The sequence below is a fragment of the Mixophyes fleayi genome, chromosome 2 (genome assembly GCF_038048845.1).
Source record: "Mixophyes fleayi isolate aMixFle1 chromosome 2, aMixFle1.hap1, whole genome shotgun sequence".
Lineage (NCBI taxonomy): Eukaryota > Metazoa > Chordata > Amphibia > Anura > Limnodynastidae > Mixophyes > Mixophyes fleayi.
In genome coordinates this window covers 327,601,764-327,629,663 of record NC_134403.1, presented here as the reverse complement: position 1 = coordinate 327,629,663, position 27,900 = coordinate 327,601,764, and the positions used below count along the sequence as shown (strand labels likewise).

The 27,900-nt window shown below is 38.1% G+C and overlaps 1 protein-coding gene across 1 annotated transcript in view; it reads right to left on the bottom strand.

Moving 5' to 3' along the window:
- FOXN1 (forkhead box N1) overlaps positions 1–19,942 on the bottom strand; it is a 61,181-nt gene extending 41,239 nt beyond the window's left edge. The window contains exons 1-2 of the mRNA XM_075196813.1: positions 19,596–19,942; positions 15,287–15,409 (exon numbers count right to left, since the gene is read on the bottom strand). Coding sequence (XP_075052914.1) covers positions 15,287–15,347 — 61 coding nt within the window. The 5' untranslated portion in view covers positions 15,348–15,409; positions 19,596–19,942. The remainder of the gene's footprint in view (positions 1–15,286; positions 15,410–19,595) is intronic.
- Between the last annotated feature and the right edge of the window lie 7,958 nt (positions 19,943–27,900).

Here is a 27,900-nt window from a genome sequence, read left to right as displayed (position 1 = left end):
GCAGCCTGTTGGTAAACATAATCCACATGAATGTACACAAAGTTGCTTTTGAGTACTAGATCTCCTGTGATAGCAAAGTACAAGTTCTTGGTTAAAAACACGCTTGTTATTATCAGGGCCGGATTAACGGCATGGAGGCCCCTCGGCTAAGGGGGCCCCCATTCCCCCATGAGGCCACCCCCCGTTAGCAGCCTGGCACCCCTTTTAGCCAACCGCCCCCCCCCCCCCTAGCGCTTACCTTCTCCTGTCACTGCAGTCCTACTTCCGCGGCACGCTGTAAGCTGCTTACTGAGGAGATCTTGTGACACTCTTGCGAGATCTCCTCAGTAAGGAGATTACTGAGCGCCGGAGAAGGAGGACTGCAGTGACAGAGCTCAGCATTGAACGGGCCGTCCCGTTCAATAATTATGCTGAGCTCTGTCAAGGGCCCCCTGGATGCCCGAGGCCCCTGGGCTGTAGCCCAGTTAGACCTCGGGTTAATCCGGCCCTGGTTATTATACAGGTAATGGCTGTTAAGGTTTGTGTATACAATAGCCACTGCAGTGGAGTGAGCAGCTATGTAGACAATGTAAATGCATAAAAAATAGCAAGAGAACAAGCAACAGTTAACCAATAAAACCACTGTAAAAAATTTTGCAAAATTGGTCTATATCTGTTTATAAAACAATCAAATTAATTTAATACATTAAAATAGCATAATATAAGATTGACTCAACTGAAATAATTATGACTCCATCTGTAGACAAGGGGGTAATTTTAGCTTGTCTACCTACATATATAATGCAGAAGGCCATGATATAGCTTCTTAATGCCACCAGAACAGCACGCCTAGACACACCTGAACCCCACTTGACTCCACAATGTCCCCAGTGCCAGCAGCTAATGTGAAGCAACGTTAGAAGCTTCTATGACAACTGCTCATTAGCAATTGCTCCCTGGTCATAAGATTGTCAATAAGTACTTGAATAACAATTCCACATAATGCAAAATAAAGGAAATCCCTGTTTGCTTTAATATTTTTCCTCAGTGATTTTGATAAAATACTTTTGAAGTGAAAGGAACTGTGAAATATTCACAGATGAAACTATGCACATTTTCTCACCCATGTATCAAATTTGTTTGACTAAAGTTAAATGGCACCTTGACCTCATCATCTTCATATATGTCCCATTGGAGCTTGCAGTCTAAATTCCTTAACATACACACATACTGAGAGAGACTAAGGTCAACTTAATACCAGCCAATTAACCTAACAGTATGTTTTTGGAGTGTGGGAGAAAACCCGAACACCAGGAGGAAACCCACGCAAACACGGGGAGAAAATACTCAACACAGATAAGGCCATGGTCGGGAATCAAACTCATGACCCCTGTGCTGTGAGGCAGAAGTGCTAACCACTAAGCCACAGTGCTGCCCATACCATCATACTAATCCCTATGCAGCCAACCTGGTTTCATGGAAGTGTTTTGCATACATATAAAACGCAAATTATTCACACAGATCATTGTGTTTTGATCCAGTTGAATATATTTGATATATTGGAATACAATTCACAAATACTACTTAGAGATTACTTCAGTATGTTATAGCTTGACATGTCAAATGTCAAATGGAGATAACAGTTTCTCCACCAGTAACTGCCTATACCCTGTTCATTTTATTTATCAAAGGAGGAAAAGAATAATCGCAGTGATGCATAATGAAACACCGCTGGGAGCCCTGGCAAAGTCCCTCCTCATCCACAATCTCTTTTTCCTATTTACCGACAGCGTAACACTGATGGTGATTGTAGTTATTGCTGTGCCATAGCACTTCCACTGGTGAGGGATCCAGCGGAGTCGGAGAGGCTTCAGCTGGATCACACAACAGAAGGTGACAAGAAATGCCATCCTGAGATGGAGTTACCTTGCTGCGAAAAGCAGAGCTAGATTGGAGAACTTAGCAGATAGTAACGTTAAATGGGTTATGGCAGAACCCTGCCATAAATTATGTGAAGCCCATTTTATGGATGATCACACTTAGAGCCCATAGTAATCATACAATCAACTCCTATAGTATGACATAAATGCACAAATGTTACCATTTGAAAAGCACAATTAAAATGACCAGATCTGTTTGGGAGGGCACTGACAGACGTGTCTTGCATGGCAGGAAAGCTTAAAGCTGCTGTTTTAGTATTAAATATCGGCAGCTGGAAATGCCTTTGACAAATGGCCTATATGGTTACCGCATTTTGTAAATGTTGCATGACCGTCCGTTACTCTGATTACCAGGTCACTACTAAGAAAGTATAGCAACGAGGAAGAAGAGGTGCGACTATGAAAGATAAGACCTGAGCTTGGTGATGCCGTGTAATAGTGGCTGATTCATTCGTTTTGCAAGCACAGGGAACCTCTGGCTGACAGCCGTTTGGGAGACAATATCATGTTTTGTTTCCCATCACTTAGGAAACACTTGTATGTCACACATGGCCACAGTTTGGCACCTTGTTGTCTATGGTGAAATATTCTCAATTCTCTCAAATTATTTCTTTTTAGTTTGCAGGGATCCAGAACATGCATATATATATTAAAACTTGGAGCCGATGTTGCAGTGTTCATCTCAAATTGTTTATATGAACTATTTGGCTCTGTATTTGCTGTAATTGTTATTAAGGTTGCACAACTACAAGATGAACTAGTTCTAGGTAACCATGGCTCCATCTGTAGGTAGCAAAGGGGCGTATGGTCTACAAATTGTAAGCAGTTAATGATTGTGTCTGTACACATGGAATTTAGTTGTCAGTAGCTATATAAAATATGACTGCTACTGAAAGAAAATACATTGTTTACTTTTTCTCGAATGAGAGCTAAAGTTTTAAAGGTCAGTAATGTTTAATATGTCAGTCGTTATTTTCATGTAACACACAAATACTTGATAGTTTATTTGTACACTGACATTTAAAGTTGATATTTGTGTGCTACGCGAAAAAACAGTCAGTATTTAACTTATGTGCAAAACAGAATACTAATTTGCACCCCTTGCATTGTAACATGGTTTTGTCCAGGAGACTGAAATAAGAAACTTCTTAATTTAAGTACCTTAATGAATCAGGCCCTATATCTGGATAATGAAGTAGATGCAGTAGTCAACCCTGCGCAATGATGTCCAGTGAAAGCTGGTGTCTTCTGGTGTCTTTATAGCAGTGCTAAGCTGACATCCTTCTATGCTAGAACATTTATTTCACTGCTGTTCCCTCTGAACCAGCGTATCATTGTCACTGTGAGAAAGCCAATGGTGTTATGGGAAGATACTGGCTTCTCATCGACCACAATGGGCAACAGCACAGATTCTTAATATAGAAATGCACGCCTGAGTCATTAAAATGAGCAAAGCAAAAAAAGGAGTAACTTTGCACCTAGGCAAAACCATGTTGCGTTGGAGGGGGATTTAAATTTAATATGTAATGGCAGATTTATAGATGGGAAGGGCATGTCCTAAATCAACTTTAAATTTCAGTGTAAAAATAAAGTTATCAAGTCTTTGTGTGCTACATGACAAAAAAGCCAGTATTTTTTTTATGTGTAAAATAATTAACTAATTTGCACCCCTTGCATTGTAACATGGTTTGTCCTGGATCAAACTTACTCCTTTTTTTGTTTTGCTCTCCTTAATAACTCAGGCCCAAAGAGGTTTTTTTCCCAAGGATAGCTATCTTCTTGTGCAACACTGTTCTCAGTAATCATGCATGTTCTGCTTTATCTCTATATCATAGTACATACATATTATATTATGCAATGGTAAATAAAGTATGTTGATTACCTTTTTTTATTGTAACTAGTGTCTCAAATACCATCTGTATCAACTTGGAATGGGAAATATACAAATATCAGATACTATTTTAAATTAAATACATACAAATAAATGTTACACACATTGTACAGTGTAACAGCATGCACTTCTCAGGGTGCCAATGTTATTGTTGGAAAACAATTGTTGAATATTTTTTGATTAGTTTACAATCATTTAAATTCCACCTTTTGTGTAAACATGTGAACCTTTTCCTATTTATGACCCATGAAAAGTTAAAGGGCCTATTGTTAAGGATGATCAAGGAGTGTTCTGACCACAAGGCGATAATGGTGCTGATAGCAGCAAATCTGATAAACAGCCAAGCCTGGATTTGTGGAAAATTCAGAGAGGTTCAAGCTAGGGGAGAAGAATTGTGATTGTGGCAATCTTCTCCTTCATTCCTTATCTTTCCACTTGTTTCTTGAAATGATTTGTTAAGTTAGTGCAGAATGTTTGTGTGATTGAATGTGCTTTTTTGGTGTACTTATATACTTATTTTGTAAGTATCTCTATTTCTGCTTAGGAGGGTTAATTTACCTGATGGCATAACAACCCATAATAACTGGATGGAGAACGTGTACATAAAATGGCCCAGTTGAGCAAAAAATGTACTATAAATACAGGTTTGTGGTCCTGAAACAATTATCTGTTCAAATTGATAAAAAGCGTTTAGAGTATGCCTGAAAGTCCATCGCTACTAGCCTATATGTGTTCATGCCACCTAGCCCCCAGCATGACCACTTTATCCACCCACATATGTGGCCAAATTAGAAACAGTCCGGACAGGGCTGCAACATGCGTGACCAACAGGAGGCAAGAACCAAACAAGCAGTGCATCAAATGTCATTACACCAACACATCAAATATCATACAACATACTTCTCATGTTGCAGGTTTTACTCCTAGGATAATACATGTTTTAAGGACTTATTTCAACTGCTGCAACATGACAATGAAGCGTTTCCCATTAAAATCAATTGAAGAGATTTGCAGTATTTGATAAAGTTGCTCCCAGACATGCATCTGCCTTCTATAAAGTATTTGGCTCTGAAAGACAAATGAAACTTATAGCTCCTGTAAATATATTCAGTCAGCAAACATGCCAATATATTATACATTTATTAAAGGTGATGTCCAACCAGAATGAATTTCCCACAGCTAGCTTCTCTCTCCCATTATACAGCAGAATGACCCAGACGCCCAGGCAGGATACAGGAAACCTTCACCAGTATGGTGGTTCAGCTCTTCAACTGCCTCAGCTATTAACAAATACCCTGCATGCAGGGGCAAACGCAGGATTTGTAGAGAGGGGTTTCCACACCACGCCGCTAGTGGGCGTGACCAGCATGCATGGGGGCGTGACAATAATTTTAGACAGTGCTTGGCTGCTCTCCAACTCTTCCTATCCCCATAATATACATGGGCAATGCTGCGTGCACTACTGTTAGGTGCTCTCCCTTTTCAAGCAGAGCTGTGTGAAGCGGGAGCAGGGTCCAGCCACCTCAACTAAACAGTGCCCCAGGCTTGGAGGGGTGTTTCCAGGCACTAGGAACCCCCCCTCGATTTGCCTATGGCATGGAGTGTCAAATAATAATACTAATCATTTTATTTATATAGGGTTTTTCTCCCAATGGGACTGAAAACACTTTACAGTTGCGAATTAAAAAACACATATTACAATATAAACATATAAAGGACTAACAGCTAGTCAGGGGCTGGGGGATATCTGCCCCCCAGATCGGTCCCATAGTGGACTATCTTGGCCTGGGTCACAGGGGTTCCTGCATTTTTTTTCTTTTAAAATGTCCTAGCAGGCTGCTGAACTGAGTCTCATCCCTCAAGATAAAATTTCCCAGTCTGCCTCTGGAGCTTGTCTTTGGTTTCACTGACCATTACACAATAGGGAGGAACAGCTCCCAATCTCAATTTAATTTTTTTCATTTTTTTCCCCCCAAGAACTGATATGACCGATGAAAACAGTGCAGGAGCAGTTTGAATAGTGGGATTGAACCCACAAACTGTAGTGTCCAGGTAGTGATCCAGCACTCACAAAGTGTTTCCCACTGAATTACACCATAGTACTGAGCATGTGCATCTAAGTAGTGGTGTAACAATAGGGAGGGGTTGATGCAACAGGGAGCTCATCAATGCTGGGTTGACACCTTCTCCGAGGCCCCTCTCAAAAGAGAGGTGCAGCTACATAGGGCGTGCATGCTCAGAAGAGAATGCTATGGTCTATTGAGAACAGAGTGGGAAGGGGGAGTCTCAGGGGCTCAGATGGACATCACAGGCACTTACCCAAATCTTTCTACTGGGCCCTACAATGCACTTTTCAGGCCCTGTAACTAAGCATGTTACATATGTAAGTGGGTTTAGGGCATTGTAATTCCCATTACTCTCAATACATATTAACTTGTAAACCTGAGAGAATAAATACAGATTCTGAGATGTGCATCCAATATAGAATAAAAGGAATTGTTCTGTGCATTTGACCAGTACTAACAAATGGGGACATATTTCAGGGAAAACGTGACTCAGACTCTTTGATCATTTCATGGCCCACATGAAGGTATACTAATCATAATGTAAACTGCTCTGGCAATCTTCCCAGTCACAATACGATCCCCTGAAAACATGCATGGTTACAGGGAACAATGTTTTGCAGAATGTATGTTGGGACTTGATTATTTGCTGAAAAGCATTTGCTCAGGAGGAAACCTACCCAATGTGCCGCCTAAGGCACCAATTGAAATGGCGATGTATTCATCTCTTATACTAACATAAATATTTCTATGCTTTAGGCAAATATTATCACATTGAGGTAGGGATCGGGGAAATCTGCATTTTCCTTGTTTGCTTCATTGTGGAGAATGCCCTACTAATGAAGAGAGGGATAACCTCTGTATAAACTGAACACTGGTAATAAACATTATTATCAAATACTATGTACCCATTAGTCGTGCTTTGCAGAGCAAGTGAATATCGGACCTTTCTTCAGAAATAACATGTAACTAACCAATTAGTCAGCTATAAAGAAATACTCTGATGATGCAGATATTCCTCACAAAACTATTGAAGCAATTAAAGTAAAAAAAAGAAGAAACTTTTTACAACTTGTGACTCCCAGTTTCAGTGATGTAGGCTGTATGTCCTCACTGGTGACAGACAGGAAATGCTAAGACCTGTCTGCACAGAGCTATTATTGGATTGGTCATAAGGTTGGGCTTTGATGAGTGCTTCCTATTGTTTCCTGTATCCATCTTCTTTCCATCCAACTCCTCTTTCCATCTTCGTAGTTCACTCAGGGATCGTGTTCCATCTTCTTTTCTTTACCAGGAAGGTGTGTTCCTTGTTCCACCCTAATTGTTTCTGTTCTTGGCTGTGGCAGCTTGTTTTATACTGGGTGTGGCATAAACCCACATGAAAGTCTTGCAGACCCATCTTCCCCCTGTTTTGCTTTCACAGTACAATATTCCTAACTGGGACTACTCTACCTGTTCTGAACATCAATTATCAACCAATCCTCAGTCACTCCCACCAACCTGCTGGGAATCGCCTAAAAATTAAGCCCTGTAATTATCTGTCTTTTGAGGCAAACAGTTCAAAATGCTTTTTTCCTTATAGGATATATTAGCTGCAGCATGCTGCTTGGTCTGTCAGCAACCATACTAAGGGACAGGCTGACGTGTGCAAGATAACATACAAGGAATTCTAGTATATGTCTATTTTTATATAAAATTCAGTTTCATTTTTTTAGATACCTAAGGTGACGTTATGTAATGTTATAACATTGAGCATTGCTAACCACTAAGGTGCCCAGTGACCATTATTCCTTAGATTGCATTCAGTTGAGCAACATCCCAGAAAGTTCAAAACCAGTCTCTTAAATAATATAATATGACAAGGGCCAAACAAATGATACTAATTAGCATTTGCATATGCTCAGGCGATGTATGTAAACATGCACACAGAAGCATCCTGAAACAAAATAACATATCCTACTACTGCTACAAACACAGTAACGCAATACCATTGTATACAGCAGTGGTCACATGTGGCGCTGTACTACGCAGTTTTTTTGTGAAACATCAGTTTTAAAATATTGCAAGAGATAAAATAAGAATCATTTATAAAAATATGAAAAACAATGTGAAACGTTGCAATTTTGTTTGCTTTCAATATAGTTTGTAAATTATTATTATTACATATTATTTATTCTATATAATGTCGCCATTGTTTTTATATATATATATATATATATATATATATATATATATATATCCAATCATTTTGGGCCTTACAAACCTGCTTGTTAATAGCCTACACTATTTATTTCTTATATCTGTATCTGTTCAAAATAAATATCCATACGTTCCTGTGACACGTCTAGCCCATTGTAGTGACACAAAGTAATGTCCGGCCAGGCTGCCTGGGATCACTGATATACAGAATAGAAGATACTACTGTACATAATTTGTAAGACACTATTGAAAAAGATGTTTTTCTGAAAAAAAAGATACCGCTGAGAGGTATCAAATTCAAATCCTTATTTATTGACTGCTAATACCCCTCACATTCTTGTGTTTGCAAGGTGCCTAACTAATTCATTTGGAAAGTACCAATATTGCCAAGAGGTTATCAGCTTCCTTGTAGGCAAATGTGTTCACAACTTGATTAGAGATTTGTAGATAATGATGTTAGATCAATAAATATAGACATTTTTTAAACCAAGGTACATTTATTTAGCTAAGTTAGATTTCCTTTTTATTTGCTTGAATTTATTTTGTGAGATTGAAGGTTACAATTTACTTCTGTCTATAATAAGAGAATAGAGAATAATGATAATAAATACAATAATTGTCTTTACATGATTCCAGTTACTAAAAGTAGGGGAATTTGAGTGTTGTAAAGAAGGAAGTTTAAATGGGTTCATTTGTGGAAGAATTTATAACCAGTGATAAATATAACACATTGAACAGCAGAGTGGCTTAGTGGTTAGCATTTCTGGCTCACAGCACTGGGGGTCATGAGTTCGATTAATGACCATGGTCTTATCTGTGTGGAGTTTATATGCTCTCCCTGTATTTGCGTGGGTTTCCTCCGACACGCCAAAAACATACTAGTAGGTTAATTGGCTGCTATCAAATTGACCCTAGTGTGTGTGTATATGTTGTGGAATTTAGACTGTAAGCTCCAATAGGGCAGGGACTGATGTGAGTTTTCTGTACAGTGCTGTTGAATTAGTGACGCTATATAAATAAATGGTGATGTTCCAGGTATATAAATCATTATATATTTTTGAAGTTTTCAAGCCTACTTCATTTTAAATGATGTATTGTGACACTAACAATAGACTTTCACACTGTATAGATTCCAAAATATGTGAAAACATAAATGAAAAATAGATTAGAATGACCTACCCACTCCAATGTGAGCTTGCTTGGTCAGTAAGCTTGTGTCGATGAGAGTGGCCAAGATTAATTAGAGTCTGAAAAAAATGTGTGGGTTTTTGCTACCCTCATCCTAGGATGATTTCATAGACATTGCTAGTCACTTTTTCAAATGAGATTTAAAAGACTTTTTTTTTTTTAAAATCAGTGGAAGGAAAGTGGAATGAAACATAGTCTGCTTTCTGCTAACCTGGAATGAGATTGCCTGAAAGGACCACAAGCCCCAGATATAAACTATTAGTGGAACATACATTGTTCAATGTTAACCTGTTATTTCATTGCAGCTCTGTTAAACAATTAAGTACTAATCCTTACTCCATTATAGACATCTATAGCTTCTACCACATCTATAGAAAATGGGACTGTATACAGGTGCAAGAGCTGAGACTACAGTCATTTGAGCTGCTGTGACACCACTGGTCCTGCTCCATGTGTGTATCAACTTATTCACTAAGTATACTTCTGAGAAGCAAGTCTGCAAAGTAAGTCTTCCACTGTTAGCCTGCTTAGAGAAGCACATACCTCTTAATATGGCAGCCTGCTGCAGAGGACTGAAAGGATGATTGACAGTGTCATAAATTAGTTATTTATAAGCACACCAATTATTTAATGTATATTATTCAGTTCAAATTATACGCAGCCTTTGATATATGTTCACTTTAAATATTGGATGTACTTTAAGATTAATCTCCGCCGCAAAGTGTCTCCGTAATGCCCGTGAGACACTTTGTGGCTAATTGAATCCCCCCCTTATGTATTGTGAATGTTTAGTGGGTAATCAGATATGACAAGATAATGTGGAGTGCGGACTTATGACATGACCATTGGCCAGACCCATTGTAGTTATTCAGTTTTAATTTGACATTGAACCAAGGACCTTACTGAGGCACAAAGTGCAGTAAATATACTGGATTCTAGTGAATTGATAAGTCACCTTCACATGAAAATTGCTTCAGCCAGCAAAATGCGCAACTCAGTTGTCTGTAGGTGATGGGGGAATGGACTTTAAATATATAGTTGAGAATCTTTGCTGAAACAATTTTCATATATTTGCCAGGATAACATAGACTTTCTTACGCCGCTTATTGCATTGATAGAAAATCTGTTATCTCTGCAATTTATTATTAAAATATCACTGTTAATGCTGGCTGGCACTGCAGGGGCAAACGCAGGATTTGCAGAGGGGGGTTTACACACCACGCCGCTAGTGGGTGTGACCAGCATGCATGGGGGCATGGCTATAATATTAGACAGTGCTTGGCTGCTCTCCAACTCTTCCTATCCCTATAATATACATGGGCAATGCTGCGTGCACTACTGTTAGGTGCACGGAACTCTCCCTTTTCAAGTAGAGGCGTGTGAAGTGGGGGCAGGGTCCATCCACCTCAATTATACAGTGCCCCAGGCTTGGAGGGGATTTCCAGGCACTAGAAAACCCCCCCTTGGTGTGCCTATGCACCGGTACTACTTCACCAGGCCAGTCTTGGTGGGTCTGCACATTTATGACCCGGCTTGCCGGTTCACACCTGTGTAGCGGAACTGGAAGACTTTTAACTTATAAAAAAATAAATAAAAAAATAATAAATAAAGAAGTAAACAAAATGTAAAAAAAATGATAAAAAATATTTGAAAAAAACGTACTTCTTTTGCTAGTGGTCCGATTTGAAAAAAATGCTTTGTTTAAATAGGATATTCAATTTATCCTGAATTGTGGCAGCACATGTACCATTAAATAGGCTTCTCCACGATTCACCGGCGAGGGCTACTGCCAGTGATAGCCCAGTGGTAGCTTTTGATAGATAGAAAGAAACCTAATGTCTGGTGAAAACACGCATTGTATCATCTTCCTAAATAGAATACAGCCCATAACATTTTAATTCCGTATAGATATCACAAAAGTAGATATCGGGGACAGCAAAGGCCATACAGGTTTAAACAAAACAATCGTCATAAAAGATATAAACAAACTGTAGATCTAAGAATCAGATTACAGTAAAGTAAGAGAGGGTTGACTTTGCCAAATGATATATTGAGAAACATAAAATAAAATGACAGCGTATAAATGGGCACTCTCTATACAGAATATGTTACATAATATTTACCTCTCCAGAAAAGAGCACTGTATGGAGTGAGTTTGTCTTCTAACCAAATTCCAGACTTTTGACAAGCTTGGACCTGACCCTTTATATAGAGATTCATTCTGACTACAAGTTCACATTTTTGTTTCAAAATATTTGCAGAGGACTAGAGACCTAATACTGTAGTTACTGCCATATCCCTGATATTATTACCAACAAATCCAACTTAAATCAAGCATAGCTGGTGGTTAAGTGCACTCAATGGCAATGACACCGGAAGACTTGCTGGAGACCTTGTTTTAATCCCAGTGTCAATTTCTTATTTCACTGAATTGTTAACTCGATTGGGCAGGAAATCTGTGCTAAAAATATCTAACTGCAGAGCTGCATATATTGTATAAGGGTCCTTAATAAATGGGATGCTATATATGGTTCACCAAACCATTTAGGTTGGATCTTGTATGCTACCAACCAATATATTAACATCTAATCAGATTTTAGTATTAATAACATTTTGTACCAATATCCCATTCATTAAAAACATAACACATTTCTAAATCTCATAAAAAAGAGAGAAAAGTTTAACATAAGATTCACACAAAACATGATTATTCTGGTGCATATTAAGCCACATCCTCTATTTGAGGTGATTTTTTTAAGTAAGCAATGAATAACAAAATAAAACAAAAAAATATATTAAACTCATTCATGCCACCCCTATGTTTCATCATATTGCCATGGCTTGTTTTTATAAAGAGGATGAATACCCCCCGGCCAAACCCCATTATTGAACTAAGGATGCTCAGCACAGCTGCAGCAGTATTGTACATCTGTTTGAAGAGGGGGTCACATGACTGTATATGAGCCAATCAGGTGATGCCTGCATCCACTCATGTGACACATTATGTTGGCTGGTAATCCCAAGTCACAACAAGAATGTGATGGTTGTAGGTACCACTATTTCTATGCTACTAGACAAAGCCAATGCTGATATTTGCTGCATGATATCTTAAGCTTCTATAAATATATAATATAACACTATGGTGTCTATATAGCATTTGGTGGCCATAAGACAGATTGATTGCAGAGATAGAAAATCTTTTATTGCAGCAATCTGATATACTGGCTGGCAGCAGTAGGTGGAGACTTACTGCTTCGCTAGTCACCCTGATTCCCTCTACGCATTGATGTTCACACAAACCCATTGGAATTGGAAGCCTGGACTTGAGCTTCCAGTTCCACTTTCAATGAAATAAAAAGGGTAAAAAAAGACTTTAAAATGTAAATCCGATATATTAAAATAATAGAACAAAGTGCTTTAAAATACAGCATTCTTTTTTTATTCTCGCAGAGGTTGTAGCAGCCCTACTGCAGCTGGTGGGGGCTGGAGGATACTTAGGAGATATCTGTGACATCTTCCTATTTCCCCCTGGTATCCTCCACTGTCGCCATCCGGAGATGTATCGCTGCAATCCTTCTTTGCATTAAGAAGCTGTCACTGGGAAAACCCCAGCAGAGGGGGCTATAACCCCTTTATGTGTTGGAACAAGATCTAATTCCATAAAAAACATCCATTTTCGTTAGAAAAAGGGGCTGTCTCCCAATAATAAATAAACCTCCAAGTCTGTACTAAACGTGATAAAAATATCTGTGAGTAACTCTATGATTTGTTGGTGGTTTTGATTTAGATGTTTAGTGGCACAATAGTTATGATTATATATTTTGGAACCTAGGTGTTTTATTTGTTTTAGAGAACTTCTATTCATAGCTGGTACTGATTGTCTGGCTAGTTCTGAAAATCTCTAATAATTTGCTCAACTACTGTTATATTGATGTTATGTAGTGGGATTAAAGCCACTGCCTGTTGCAGCCAGGAAGAGGTTGACATTGGCACAATAGAAGTAGCTTTGGGGAACTTAAATATGGGCAATAAATAAACATATGGGCACGACTGCATGCAAATTTGAGGATAGCATGGTACAGAACTGTGGTTGTTTGTTTAAAGGACTCCAAGGGGTAAATGTATTAATCAGCGGATTCTGCAAGTTGCCGATATTTGGCGACTTTGCAGAGGAAATTTAAACGGCAATCGCTTTCAAGACAAAACTGGCCTTGGAAGCGATTGGCATTTTAAATTTCCTCTGCAAAGTCGCCAAATATCGGTGACTTGCAGAATCCGCTACTTAACACATTTATCCCCATGAATCTATCCAGCAAATACAATTCTGTTTTTGAGGGGATTTGAATACAGCTTTTGGATATGTATAATGTTTTATCATTTATAAACTTGGGGCTATCTTTGGGGTATATTTACTAAACTGTGGATTTGAAAAAGTGGAGATGTTGCTTATAGCAACCAATCAGATTTTAGCTATCATTTTGTAGAATGTACTAAATAAATGATAACTAGAATCTGATTGGTTACTATAGGCAACATCTCCACTTTTTCAAACCCGCAGTTTAGTAAATATACCTCTCAGTCTTTACTTTTTGATTTCACTAGTACAGATTCAGTAGCAGGTATAGCAGTAACATTTGTTTTTCAATAGTTATTCGCCTGTCATATCACTCTAAATGACCATGTCCAGCAGTCCTAACTATGCCCACATTAAAGAAATGAAAAGTCCAAAACTAGCAACACAAATGTTACTTTGGTTTTACTTTAAGACATTAGATGAGCACTCTTAGTTGGGTTTGGCAACCCACTAAATTCAGATCTCAAATTAAGAAAATGATCAGAGCCTTGAGGGACAAAGCCTGCATATGAATTAAGGAGGGGCCCTAGGTGGGGCCCTGTGATACCACAAATTTCACCCTTTTGATCTACGTGATTTATTGCCTTGTACTCCTGTGTAATTGTTTTAATATTGTAACAGCACGTTGTCAGCTTCAGGAAAGCTTATGTCATCTATAAATGTTGCACTTTGGTTGCGACTGTCTTTTAAATATTACACGTTTTTTTCTCCTAAGCTGAATGATCTGAACTGAAATAGTTAAAAGCTTACTTTGAAGACAACACAAGTATGAAGTACAGCACGGGCCTAAGAAATTGGATTTTTTTTGCTTTCATTTCTCCATTAGTTAATCACTCACAATAGTTAGATCTGCAAATACAGGACTACGTGTATGCATGGTGTATGACTCTAGATATCTACTATTAATTAAAGGATTTATGGACTTTTTACTTTAGCTGCACATTCGTTTAATCATATGTCAAATACACTCTCTGAGCATCTAAAGTACATTTACTGTGGAAATTTCCTTTAAACCTATTCATCTGATGAAGACGTGGATGCTTGGCACAACTGGTATGCTAAATAATCGTATTTCTGGTTGAAATAACAATGGAAGCAGCAATTTTGTTTGCATTATCAAAATTAAGGAGAGGAGTCCATTGGTACACTAGGAGCCAGTGACATCTTTGAGGCATTTATAGATACCCCAAACGTTGGCCTCAGTGATGTCACATCCTCCTAGTGCAGGGGTAGGCAACCTGCGGCTCGCCAGGTGTTTGTGAAACTACAAGTCCCAGCATGCTTTGCCAGCAGATAACCAGCAGATAGGTGGCAAGGCATGCTGGGAATTGTAGTTTCGTAAAACACCTGGAGAGCCGCAGGTTGCCTACCCCTGTGACCTAGTGTATTCACAGGTTGCATTATGTGGAATATTGGTTCAGCCTACAACATGGCTGCCCCCAGATCTGACTGCATTTGTGACCTATATTTTTCTATAAGAACTTGGAAAAACGCTGGACATATGCAGCTCTAGAAACTGCTGTACTATAGTAAAATTAAACATTATCTACAGACACAAATACAACAATAATGCATAGTGACCAAATTAACAGTGTTAACAGTGTACACTTGCCTAAAATAGCAAAGATCACTACACTATTTTCATACATGTAACATTATATCATTTCTTTACCAGTTTGTGTGTTCACCATCTCTTCTTCCAACTGAGAATAGTCGTCCTTTTCAGCTTCCATGTGATCTCAGTAAATAAAGCGTATTCCTTTAACATCCATCAGTGTCCAAGCTGAGATTCTTTCTGTGTGTAATAGGAAAAAAGAAATATTTAAGTGAAAATAAGAGCAAGATGTTGCTGAAGGGCAAAATCTGAAAACTGATCTTAACATCCATTTTTACTTCAGGTGCAGAACTGATTTGCTTATATCTATATATCTATATATATTCTTCATGTGCAGCGTTTCACTGCATTAATACTGTATCTTGCTGAAATCCTTTAAATAGCGTTCACTCCAACATTTTGTATGCTGTTGCATGTTTTTGGCTATTGGTTTTTATTCACAGAAACTGAGCTTTTATTGAGTGTAGCTATATTGTGACAAAATTCTGGCTACTGAAAACTCTCATGTAATACCTATAATATAAGTTGAAGCTGGCATATACACTGTTTGTGTCCCGGCTTAGATTGGTATTTGAACCATTGGTCTATTGTTATATTGTAACATTAACTATTTGATCTCTGATACCTGCAATTGGTTAATTAGTGTCTTGAAATGTCAGAAATGTCAAATAATGCTATACATTTGCAGATGTGGCAGATGGGAAGGTCATTGTAAATAGCTAATCCAATGTCGTTAAACATAACAAGAAATATTCAAAAAGCTATATCTTGAAAAAAATCTGTGGATTTATTTTAGCTGTAACTGGATAGATACCTTCATTTAATGCACACGTAAATTGATTTTAAATATACACATATGCATGCAAACACATACACACACATATATATATTTGTGTATAATATATATATATATATATATATATATATATATATATATATATACCTACACACTGTAACATGCATTGATTGCTTAGAAGAGATTGAGGATGATAACCTAATTTTATCTTATGTTTTGCATAGTAATCAATGAGACCATTGCTTTCATTAGTCTAGTTTGCATTAGACTGATTGGTGGTTGTTATGGGCAACAGATGCTATATACACTACACTGTTAAAGAGGCCTACTGTAATGGCATCAATAAATGATTTAAGATAACTATACCATATGAACTAGGAAGTGATCAGGGTTAATATACATAACAGCATGTCTATAATCAGAAAACAAGATAATTTAAGTGAAAAATAAAATGATAAAATATATTTTTAAAAAACTTCTTGAATATGTCTAAATTAATGCTGACATTAACTTTTATTTTACATAGATTTTACCGTTGTACCCAAGTCATTAAATCAGTTTCTTTACTTGTCTACTTTTTACTTTGCATTGGCAAACCATTGCTAGGAGAACTGACTGTATGTCAAAACCTATTTCTAATCTCAGAATTGGTTTACTCTTATCTTCAGGTTATGCATGTAATGCGGTAGTTTACCATTATAATGCACCAATACATTGATGACATATTTATATATAGATACATATCACGGCAGGACATTGGTTATATTATTATTACACCATGTGGAGATTATACAACAAGCTCATATTTTCAATTGCAGGAACCAATTTAAACTGTGGTGTTATAGATTCCCATGGTAAAAGTATTTTAGAGGTTTAAATATAGTCCCTATATCCTCCTCTACAGCACAGGTTATATGGATGTCCAGCATAGCTTACTTCATGGGATCAATGGTTTTTATGGTGCAAAAGTCTCATACAACTGCATTCACTTCATATGTGTGTGTGTATTAGGGAATTTAGTCTGTAAGCCCCAATGTGGCAGGGACTGATGGGAGTGAGTTCTCTGTACAGCACTGCAGACTTAGTGGCGCTATATAAATAAATAGATGATGTGGGAACAGGAATTTGATGTCTATTATTTATTGATACATTAAACTGATCAAGAAAGTCCATCATATATAAAATCACAATTTGTTGTAAAATGTAACCGTACCTGTTGGGTAAGCCTGCTCATTAGGACTCAGTTGGCAATGTTGAAAGAGTCTGTTCTAATTATAATCGATGATGTCAAGAAGTAAGAATTTTTCCAATTTATTAAAGATAATAATTACATTTTTTCGTGCTATGTATCTTTAAATAAAAGTTCCAAGAAAGTAAAACTGGTAAATTTTGTATTTTGCCTTCTGATTCGCTGTGAGACCACATTTTTTCATGTAAGCAAATTTATTTGTAAAGGAGTTAACTCACTCACATCCTATATCATGTTAAATATTAGTCACCCCTTCCAATAAATTACAATAAATTAATTTTTACCAATTGCAAAACAGCTACTATTTAATCTGTAATGAGTTCTATGTCATGCTTCAGGTGTTCCCATCAGCATATATGGATTGGAAACAAGATAACATGTTACTGAATTTCATTAAACTCGTTAACTTATATGTTGAACATTTGCAATGGGTATGTTAGCAACCTTTGATAAATTGTAAATTGAAATTACATCTACTATGTATTATCGTTTTTAAACAATATATATATATATATATATATATATATATATCTATATATCTCAATTCTGACCATAGAAAATTAATTTATTTAATTATTACAGTTAATGTTACATTGACACATCTACTGTACTGTTACTATTGTATATCTTTGGGCTTGCAAAGTAGACACTCTGGATTGACATGAATTTGCATAACAAAGGAATGACTTGAGTCTGTGAACCACTGGCAGTTATAAATAAAATTACAGATTTTAAGATTATCCTTTCCTATTAAGAGAAAGTAAATATTGTATTCCTTTTTTTTTTTTTTTTTTACATAGGTTTGCTGAAAACCTTTTCTAAGTGCGCATATGGAATAAATACCATGACAGCTGTCATTTTGGACAAATTCGGGACCATTACTAAATCTTACAGAACTAATAAGCCTGTGACTCTGTATAATCCCACATGGTCTTCCACAGAAGCACGAGAGCCACAGGTCAACGGGGACTTAATCTACATATACACCAATCATCTCCAATAATGACATAGACAACTGGGAAACTTACATCTAGCAATGAATTGTTTCATTAATATTCCATAAGCTTCTAGAGTTTGTCTTGATTGTCCTTTGCTCTATCAGTTTTTGGCGGATGTAAGTATGAAATATTTTAAGGGATATTACTTTGCGTTTTGCTGATATTTATTATCAAGCTAGACAAATCATTTGTCCTGCATTTTGAAAATCCTTAATACTGAATTATTCCCTGTTTGTAGCTGTTGAAAATCAGAAGTAGGGAATCTGTCACAACCTCTAACTTTTTGTGTGTACAAATGTATTAAATTGTTTTGCATTGCATTGAGTGCATCTTTCAGTGCTGGAAATTCCTCGATTTGACTTTTTAAATAAAATACTAAATCAGAACTATAGTATAAGTTTTTCATGTGAGGTTGCAGTGACTTCACTTCTCTCCCCTTGTATACAGAAAGTATTCAATGAACTGTTGACTACTTGTGTCCATCAAATCTTCATCAGTTTCAGACATCAGAAAGAATACCGAGAGGAGGGCATTCGGACAATGGGCGCTCTACACCACTAATAAGTGTTCTCATCTTCTTACAAACACACATGTTATAAATGTCCCTCTAGCCAGATGGTGGGTAAACATTTATTTCAAATATTTACTCTTTCTTTCACACTATTAAAGTCATCTGCTTGTTGAGAACTAACAAGGATAAATATTTGCAAATGCGTATATGTGTTTTTATCTGTCTGCATCTATGCCTAAATAGTCATCTTGTTAACTTGTTAATTTCATAGTAGTGTAAAATAGATGCAAGATTGGGAATTGGTCCAGTGATCTTACTGTGAAATAAGGACGTTGAGAAACTAACTGGAGGCACTGGTTCAAGTGTCAAGATGAGCTCCATGTGTCATGGGACGAATGAGTTTGTCTCCCTGGGTCTCAAGTATCAAAAATTCGATTGAGGGTTTGAATGGTAAGAGAATCTGTGCCTGAATATTTGTGGACAGAGCCATGTATAAAAATGATGACATTGATAATAAATATTATTATTAATATTAAATGACGGAAGTGCTAAAACTTATATGGAAAAGATATGAGTGACGATATTCCAGAGTACTATATTTGCACAACGTTTTTTATTGTCATTATAGTTACCAAACAACTCTATACATACAAATTAAAGTGGAAACCTTACTGATTGTATTAATGTCAAATGTACATATAAAACTGATGATACATAATACAATTGTAATGTTGCAAATAAAGGAAAAGACCTCCAAAAAACAAAAAACAAACAAAAACAAGTAAAATGTATTGTTGCTCCTTGACACTTACTCAATTCAGTTGTCCTATGCTTAATAAGTTGGGCTCCTTCCAGCACACATAGCAGACTTGATGATGAGTCTTGCAGTCTTGCAGTCAGATGAGTGGGTCAAGAGAGGGAGATTGTATCACTGCTGTATTCCAGTTGGGATTGTCACCCAGTCTGTCCTCAACATTAAATAGTTGTGCTGTTGTAAGTGACTTGTGATCCTCTCTTACTTTGGCTTTCACGCATGAATTCTAGAATGCTAGTGGAAGATGTAAGTTGTCTCCTCTTACCTTCCTAGTGAAGCACATCAGCGTGCTGCTACTGTAGCCCAGGAATCAGGGAATATGTCAGAGGTGGAGAGGATTCAGGTAGAAAAAAAAAAGCATGTTGAAATAGATCTGTGATTACATCAGTAGAAATAAGGCAGGCAGATGGCTGTGTGAGCCAATTATTATATCAGCTCTTGTTCGCCCCAGGCAAATTTGCATGTAATAAGAAAAAAAAAAGAGTGACTAAGTTACGAGTTCTTCAAGCAAGTGAACAGGAGAGTGAGTGAGTTTTAAAAGCTGTACAGTGCAAGTGTTACCAGACCACTCAGCGTAAAGGACCACAAATAGTATAATGAAGAGTTACTGATAACATTTCTTACACACATGTAATATATCATGTACTTAACAAAACTAAAGATATTGTACTTGAAAAAAATGCTGCGTTTCTATGGTAAACATTTTATTGTACAAACACAAAGATTCCTGATTGACTGATAATGCACTGGATGTGTTATTTATGAACGAGAGGCCTGGAAGTTGGTGACACAAAACATATATGCAGACTGTGCATATACTTGTCTGGAACTGAGCATGAATTTGTGCATAGAGTTATGGAACAAGTAAGTTTTACACAGGAATGGCCAAAATTGGGTGTTCTTTAGTCCTTTGGGGACAATGTTCTGCCGCACTGAGCAAGATTTTCCCAAAAGAGATATTTTACCTTGTCTGACAAAATATTTCCATGAGATGGCAGGGATAACAATTGCCCATTTTCATGGCATCTGGTATTTTGTGGCAAGCCATAGACATTGCTCTATATAGGTTCAAGTACACCAAAAATAGGTGCACACCTATTCTCTGCTCTCAAGAGACCCCTAAGCAACATAGAAGTCCAAGGTGTGGGGATTGGTGGAAAATTCTCCAGGGATGCTCTGTCCAAATCGTGAAATGTTACACTTGAAAACTCTAAGCTCCTACCACTTTATTAGCACTATATTCATTGGATAAAACTTTTCAGTTTCTTTACTAAAATACTGCTCAATTCAACCTCATTAATTGTTTGCATTAACCATGGCGTGTGCTCCCTGGGTACCCTTGTCTTCCCTTTTTGTGCCCCCCACTTGTAAGACACCCCGCATTAGATGCTGCCACGCACACCCCAGCTTCTTATCTTATGTGGTGTGAAGACATGGTGTAATTTCTCCTCTTGGGAGAGTGCAATGGTAGACCAGTGCTGTACTCCTAGCCTATTACCAAAATGGAGCAGCAGCAGCAGCCAGCAACTTCACAGATTTGAAGTTGCCGACTGTTGTCCCTCTATATTTGCAGCTAATACATAATGAGGGGTTACCGCGCTGAAATGAGTGACATTAAGTCATTCAGTGTTTTATGCACCCGCTAACCCTAGTAGACCAGCTAGGTTCGTCATGTGGTACCACTGGTCCTGTTGGTGCACCTACTCCATACATTACTAGGAATGCCTTCATTTTGTCTATTTCCTCTTCTTTGCCTGTGCATACTGCTGCTCCTTTGCAAATGTGGCCATTTTGCTTCATAAACGGATTGAGAAAAAATAATTATAAACAAGCGCTAATATAATTGGTATAAATTTAATGATACAATAAACTCAACATTAACAACATTAAAAACCTACAATTAATGAATAAATAAACAAATAATATATCGGTATATAACAATGCCTTCAAATGTTATGCTAATGAGGTATACCTTCACTTGAGCTCATAGGAACTATTGCCCATAAGTACTTAAAATTAAATGGCAGATAGTGTGTGCCAATAAGCCTTCAAAGATTATACACATAAATAATTATCCTCCAAACAAGTAGCTTATTTCAGGAGCCAGTATGAAGTATAAAGATGGTTTTTATGACCTCGCATTGAGGCTTCCATATATTCCAAAGGAGCAAAACAGTGTGAAGCAAACTTATTAAATGCAGTACATCAATTCAGGAGAGCTGGGTAGACTCCACTTTATGTAAATAAACACAAAGTATTTTCTTATAGTGGGACCAGAGACACAAGGTCTCATTACAACCTTATAACACCCCAGTATCTTCTTCTGAAGATTTTCATGCATCCATAAACAGAACTCAAGTTTTAATAATAAAATCTCCAGTCTTTCACATAAGCACCTGAAAGTTTGCACTTATCTGCAATAGCATAAAAGACTGTTCAGGCTTATTACTGTCACTTTACTCTCTCGTTCGTCTCAGCTGACAAGCAGGCACTACTAGTTTCCGGAAAAAATGACGTACTAACGCATTTCTCCGCTCCTAGGTGGCAGTTTCATCAGAAAAACTGATGCATTTCTGAGGAAATCTAGGAGCAGTTGAGAAATCAAGGTGCGTGGTGGGTTCAAAGCTGCTAATGGCCAGATAGTATAGTAGGCCGTTTCTCTTGGTGACTTTTATTTTTTACTGTTGGGAGAAATGTGCTTTGTTATTGTACCTTCCAAACCACAATGACTATGCACATTCTCATCTGGGCTTGCACACAAATCAGCCATAAATGGCCAAGCAGAGCATTTGCACAGGCTCACTTCCCAATCCCAATCCCAAGGAGCGAAACGGATTTATAGAAGCATTTGCATAAATGTGCTTCCACATATTCTGAGGTTATAAAAGAATGACTTTCAGGTGTGCACTTATGTGTGTACTTCTAGTTGTCCGGAAACCCCTGTGTGCGTGAATTACCACCTCCTATTAGTGACTGCGTGTGTCATTCACCCCCTACACCGTTATGTATGCAGAAATCCGGATATTTGGTACAGCTACGATCGCTGCTAATGGTTTGGGAGGAATAAGTAATTAATACTATAGGCTATATTAATAGCCTATAGCCATCTTTATAAACATCTTTTTTTGTACTCCTAGGTATTTGATATGTGTGGAGTGCCAGTTGAAGGGAAAGGCATGTTGAATGCCCTTCAGTGTAGCCTATGGAAGGGAGATATTGGGAGCAACTGATTTGGAATAATTTATTTTAAAGTTAGATAATTGACTACATTTTTAGTATTCTAACATCAAATTTAGAAGAGAGATTACAGGCTTAATAATGATTGCCATCAGAACATCTGCAAAAAGGGACTGTATATGATCCATTTCCCCCTCCTGAATTTCTGTGATATCAGGGTTATTTCCTATTGAGTTGGCTAGAGCCTCCATACAATGGACATAAACAAAGGGGGATAATGGGCAACCCTACCTAGTCCCATTTCTGATGTGTAAAGGATCTGAGAGGGAGGCATTGATTCTTATATAAAGAGATAATTCTTTGTAAGCAGGTAGGACCCAGTCCCAGATGCTCCAGCACTTCAAAGAGAACTAACCAATCCACTCACACTTTCTCTTCCTCCATTGATAAGAGCAAAGCGGGATTGGCTGATTTTCCAGCGGAGTGTATCAAGTTGATGATCTTCGTGGCATTGTCCCAAGCCACAAATATATCTTATAAACAACTTTTTGTATCCTTAAAATGTCTTTATAAACATATTTTTTTATTTGAACCAGTGAAAAAGAATGAAAGAGTTGAGTCACAGAAAAGCTATTGGCCCAGTATCAAAAATCATCCTGTGAAATGCAGGAGATCCACTCTTCTCTAAAAATGTATGAGACTATTTGACCTAAACTCTTTGTTAAAAGTTATATAAACATTAAACTATCTTCTCTTTACATTTTCCATTTTACAACATTAAGTTGCATATTGAGGTGAATGATTCATATTGAGAAATGACTGACTCACACAAGTGGTTTTGGACAGCGATAGAGAATTATGGGTGGTAAGAGAGCAGGTTATTCTTACTTGTTTCAGCCTGGCAGTTCTACAGTGGGTAAAACCAATATTATCGACTGATCTTGTATTTGCATTCGATATTTGCATATATGAATTTATTCATATGAGATAATACTTGTGAGTATATTATTTTGACTGTGAATTATGTATCTGTCATTATCACTTCACTATACAAACACGTTGCCATGATTAATACCAGAATAGGGCAACTTGTGGTTCTCAAGATGTTGTGATGCCAGTATGTCTTGCAGCCAAATGCCGTGGGTTGACCAAGCTTCACTTGGGTCATTCTGAAGAGCTCAGTGACTTCAAGCGTGGTACTGTGATAGGATGCCACCTTTGCAATAAGACGGTTTGTGAAATTTTATCCCTGCTGAATATTCCACGGTCAACTGTAAGTAGAGACGCTCACTGACCCCCGTGTTTTGGTTTTGGATCTGGATTAACTTTTGGTTTTGGTTTTGCCAAAACAGCCCTTGCGTGTTTTGGTTTTGGTTTTATATCTGTATTTGTTTAGAAAAATTGCTAAAATATGCTAAAATCACATAATTTGCTCTTTTTTTGATCCTACATTATTATTAACCTCACTAACACTAATTTCAAGTCATTTGCAGTCAATTTTGACCACCTCACAGGTCACAATATTATTTTCATACACTTGAAAAACATAGATTGCAGCAGTTCTTGCCAGTGATAAGAAGAAGGCCATTGTCATGCCTGGGCATAAGACCAAAAATCCACCTCTTATGTGTGGAATTATTTTTACACAAATCCTGACAACAGTTGTCTAGCCAATTGTAGCGTCCCTACACTCAGTAGAGGTAGGGACCTTGGCCATCTAGGATCCTCATCCATGTTACGGCATTTGAAGGGAGTTGATTGAAAGCTGTTGGGAAAATCAGAAACCTATGTTAAAAAAAATAACAACAAGCAGTCCATCATCAGCTAGGTCCCTTCTCTCATCTAGATCTCAGCACCTGCAAACTACACCCCCAACACCTTCATCATCAATATCCTCACAAGTTATGGGAGTTAGTCCTGCATCCAAGTTCCTAAGGCTAGATGACTCCTCCACTAACCATGATTCCTCTGAAGAATTATTGAGCGTTAGTCCCACTGCTGCTGCTGCTGCTGGTGGTGGATCTTGAACCCAGAAGAATACTACTAGTAGTTTACAACAGTTGACTGTTAAACAATTCTTTGCTGGAGAAAGAAAGTAAGAATGCTGTCCCCTAGTTGCAAAGCGGATCACAGACGCCATGGGGACCATGCTAGTATTAGATCTGTGTCCAATTTCCACTATTAATGCAGCTGGTTTTAGACAGTTACTTGAGGTCTTCTGTTCCTATTACCAAATTCCATCACGACACCATGTTACTAGAAAAGCTATTCCTCACCTCTACCAGAAATTTCATAAAAATGTAATTATTGGGCTACAAAATGCCATTCTGCCCACTGTACACTTAACTACAGGTATGGGCACAAGCGTAACTGGGAAAACTAAAGATTATATGACTGTGACAGCCCACTGGGTTGGTGATTCGCCTTCACCTGCAGGAACAGCAGCAGCATGTACCCAAGTACGTCACATTTTTCAGCAGTAGGCTAGTCAGTGTATCAGCGGCTTCACTAAGAGTCATACAGCTGACAATCTGTTACAAAAAGTAAGGGATGTCATTGCAACATGACTAATCCTGCTTGGACTCTCCTGAGGATATGTGATTTCTGATAACGACACCAATATTGTTAAAGCATTACAGCGGGGGGGAAATCCATCACATTTCCTGTTTTTCTCCCACAATCAACTTGGTGTCACAGAACTTTTAAAAATTGACAATGACATTCAGGAGATGCTGTTTGTGTCCGGAAAAATTTAGGGTAATTTTCGGGATTCTGCAACAGTATGTAGGAGAATGCAGCAGCTGCAAGAAGACTAGAATTTGAGGGGAATGTACTTTAGTCCAGCAAAGTAGTCACCTGTGAAGAGAGAGCAGACACGGTTAGCTTGAGTCAAGTGATTGCCTTAATTATAGTTTTTGAGAATCAGCTAGAGAAATTGAAGGAGGAAATTAAACTAAACAAATCCGCTAACTATATTGTAATTGTCGATTAAGTGCTTAATTTGCTTTGCCAAAGTCAAAAGCTATCAACATCTTGTAATGATGTCTCTTCCTTCAGTTTCTCTGGCAACTGGTTCTAGGAAAAAACTTAGCTTTCCCAAGACACCCAGTGGTGATGCAGGTGAGTGAGCACAACATTTTGACATTTGCTCTGCTGTAAAAGATTTGCCCAAAAATCGTGACAGCTCTGCCATAAAATGAACTGTAAATTCCATGAGGAAGGCCATTATGGTAATTACATCAAAGTACACAGACTCCTGTGATGGTGGATTCCAGCATGGATGAATTAGTATTGTTTGAGGAAGGTGTACACAATGATGAGGGTGAATATGATGACAGTGTAGATTGCAGGTGCTGAAATCTAGCTAAGAGAAGGAAGCTACCTGATGCGGGTATGCCTGGTAATATTTTGGTAAGAATGGCATGTTGGCAATTTTATGTTTTTCTACAGTAAACTTTCACCTTTTTTATAGAGGTATTTTTTCTTTAAAAAGGTACAAGCTTTTTATTTACATTTTTGTTTCCCTGGCTTAAAACCACTATGCACTTGAACATAGGCTTTAGCACATGAGGTAGGGGGATTAGTATAATCGAGACTGAGACTGGAGAGTGACAACAACATTGTCACCCCTCCTGTTTCTGCATGAGCTATGGCACAGTACAATGTCACTGGAGAACACTGACAGCCCTATTATTACAATTTCTGTTTCAGCACTGAACCCTTTATTAGTGCAACTTAAGGGAAAAAGCCTGCAAAGACTTGTAGATTAATAAAAATAACCAAAACAGCTCTTCTATAAGGGTGTATATTAGACCCTACACTTTGTAGTGCAAATTAGGGGAAAAGGCTGCAAAGACTTGTAGATTAATAAAAATAACCAAAAGCAGCTCTTCTATAAGGGTGTATATTAGACCCTACACTTTGTAGTGCAAATTCAGAAAAATACAGTGCAATGACTGGTATATTAGGATTTCAGCACTCATAAATTCAGCTCTTTTATAAGGGTGTATATCAGACCCTACACTTTCTATTCTATCACTTTGCCTGCTCTATACTGTGACCTAACCCTTCTCCGTCCCTCTCTCAAATGGCGCTAGATCGCCGTGGAGGCAGGTATTTATTGATTCCAAAACTCGCGAGATCCAAGGTCCGACGGCGTCACAATGAAGTTTTGCCTTGTTTTGGAATCTGAATAGGCGTGAGAGTACGGCTCGGTACTCAGAACCCCAAAGTTCGGGTGGGTTCGGTTTTCAGGAAACCGAGCCCGCCCATCTCTAACTGTAAGTGATATTATTAGAAACTGGAAGTGTTTAGGAACAACAGCAACTCAGCCACGAAGTGGAAGACCAGGTAAAGTCACAGAGCAGGGTCAACGACTGCTAAGGTGCATGGTACCTAAAAGTCGCCAACGCTCTGCTGATTCCATAGTTGAAGAGTTATGAACTTCCATTGACATTAATGTAAGCACAAAAACTGTATGGTGGCAGCTTAATGGAATAGGTTTCCATGGCCGAGCAGCTGCATGCAAGCCTCACATCACCAAGACCAACACCAAGTGTCGGATGGAGTGGTGTAAAGCACACCGACACTGTGGAGCAGTGGAAATGTGTTCTGTGGAGTGACGAATCACACTTCTCTGTTTGGCAGTCAGATGGGTGAGTCTGGGTTTGGCAGATGCTGGGAGAACATTACCTGCCTGACTGCATTATGCCAACTTTGAAGTTTGGTGGAGGATGGATAATGGTATGGGGCTGTTTTTCAAAGTTTGGGCTAGGCCACTTATCTCTAGTGAAGGGCAATCTTAATGCTTCAGCATGCCAAGTCATTTTGGACAATGCTATGCATCCAACTTTGTGTCAACAGTTTGGGGAAGTCCTTTGTCTATTCCAACATCACTGTGGCCCAGTGCACAAAGCCCGGACTACAAAGACATGGTTTGATGAGTTCCGTGTGGAAGAACTTGATTGGCCCACACAGAGCCCTGACCTCAACCCCATTGCACTCCTTTGGGATGAACTGGAATGGAGATTGCGAGCCAGACCTTCTCGTCCAACATCAGTGCCTGACCTCATAAATGCTCTACATAATGAATGGGCACAAATTCCCACAGAAACACTCCAACATCT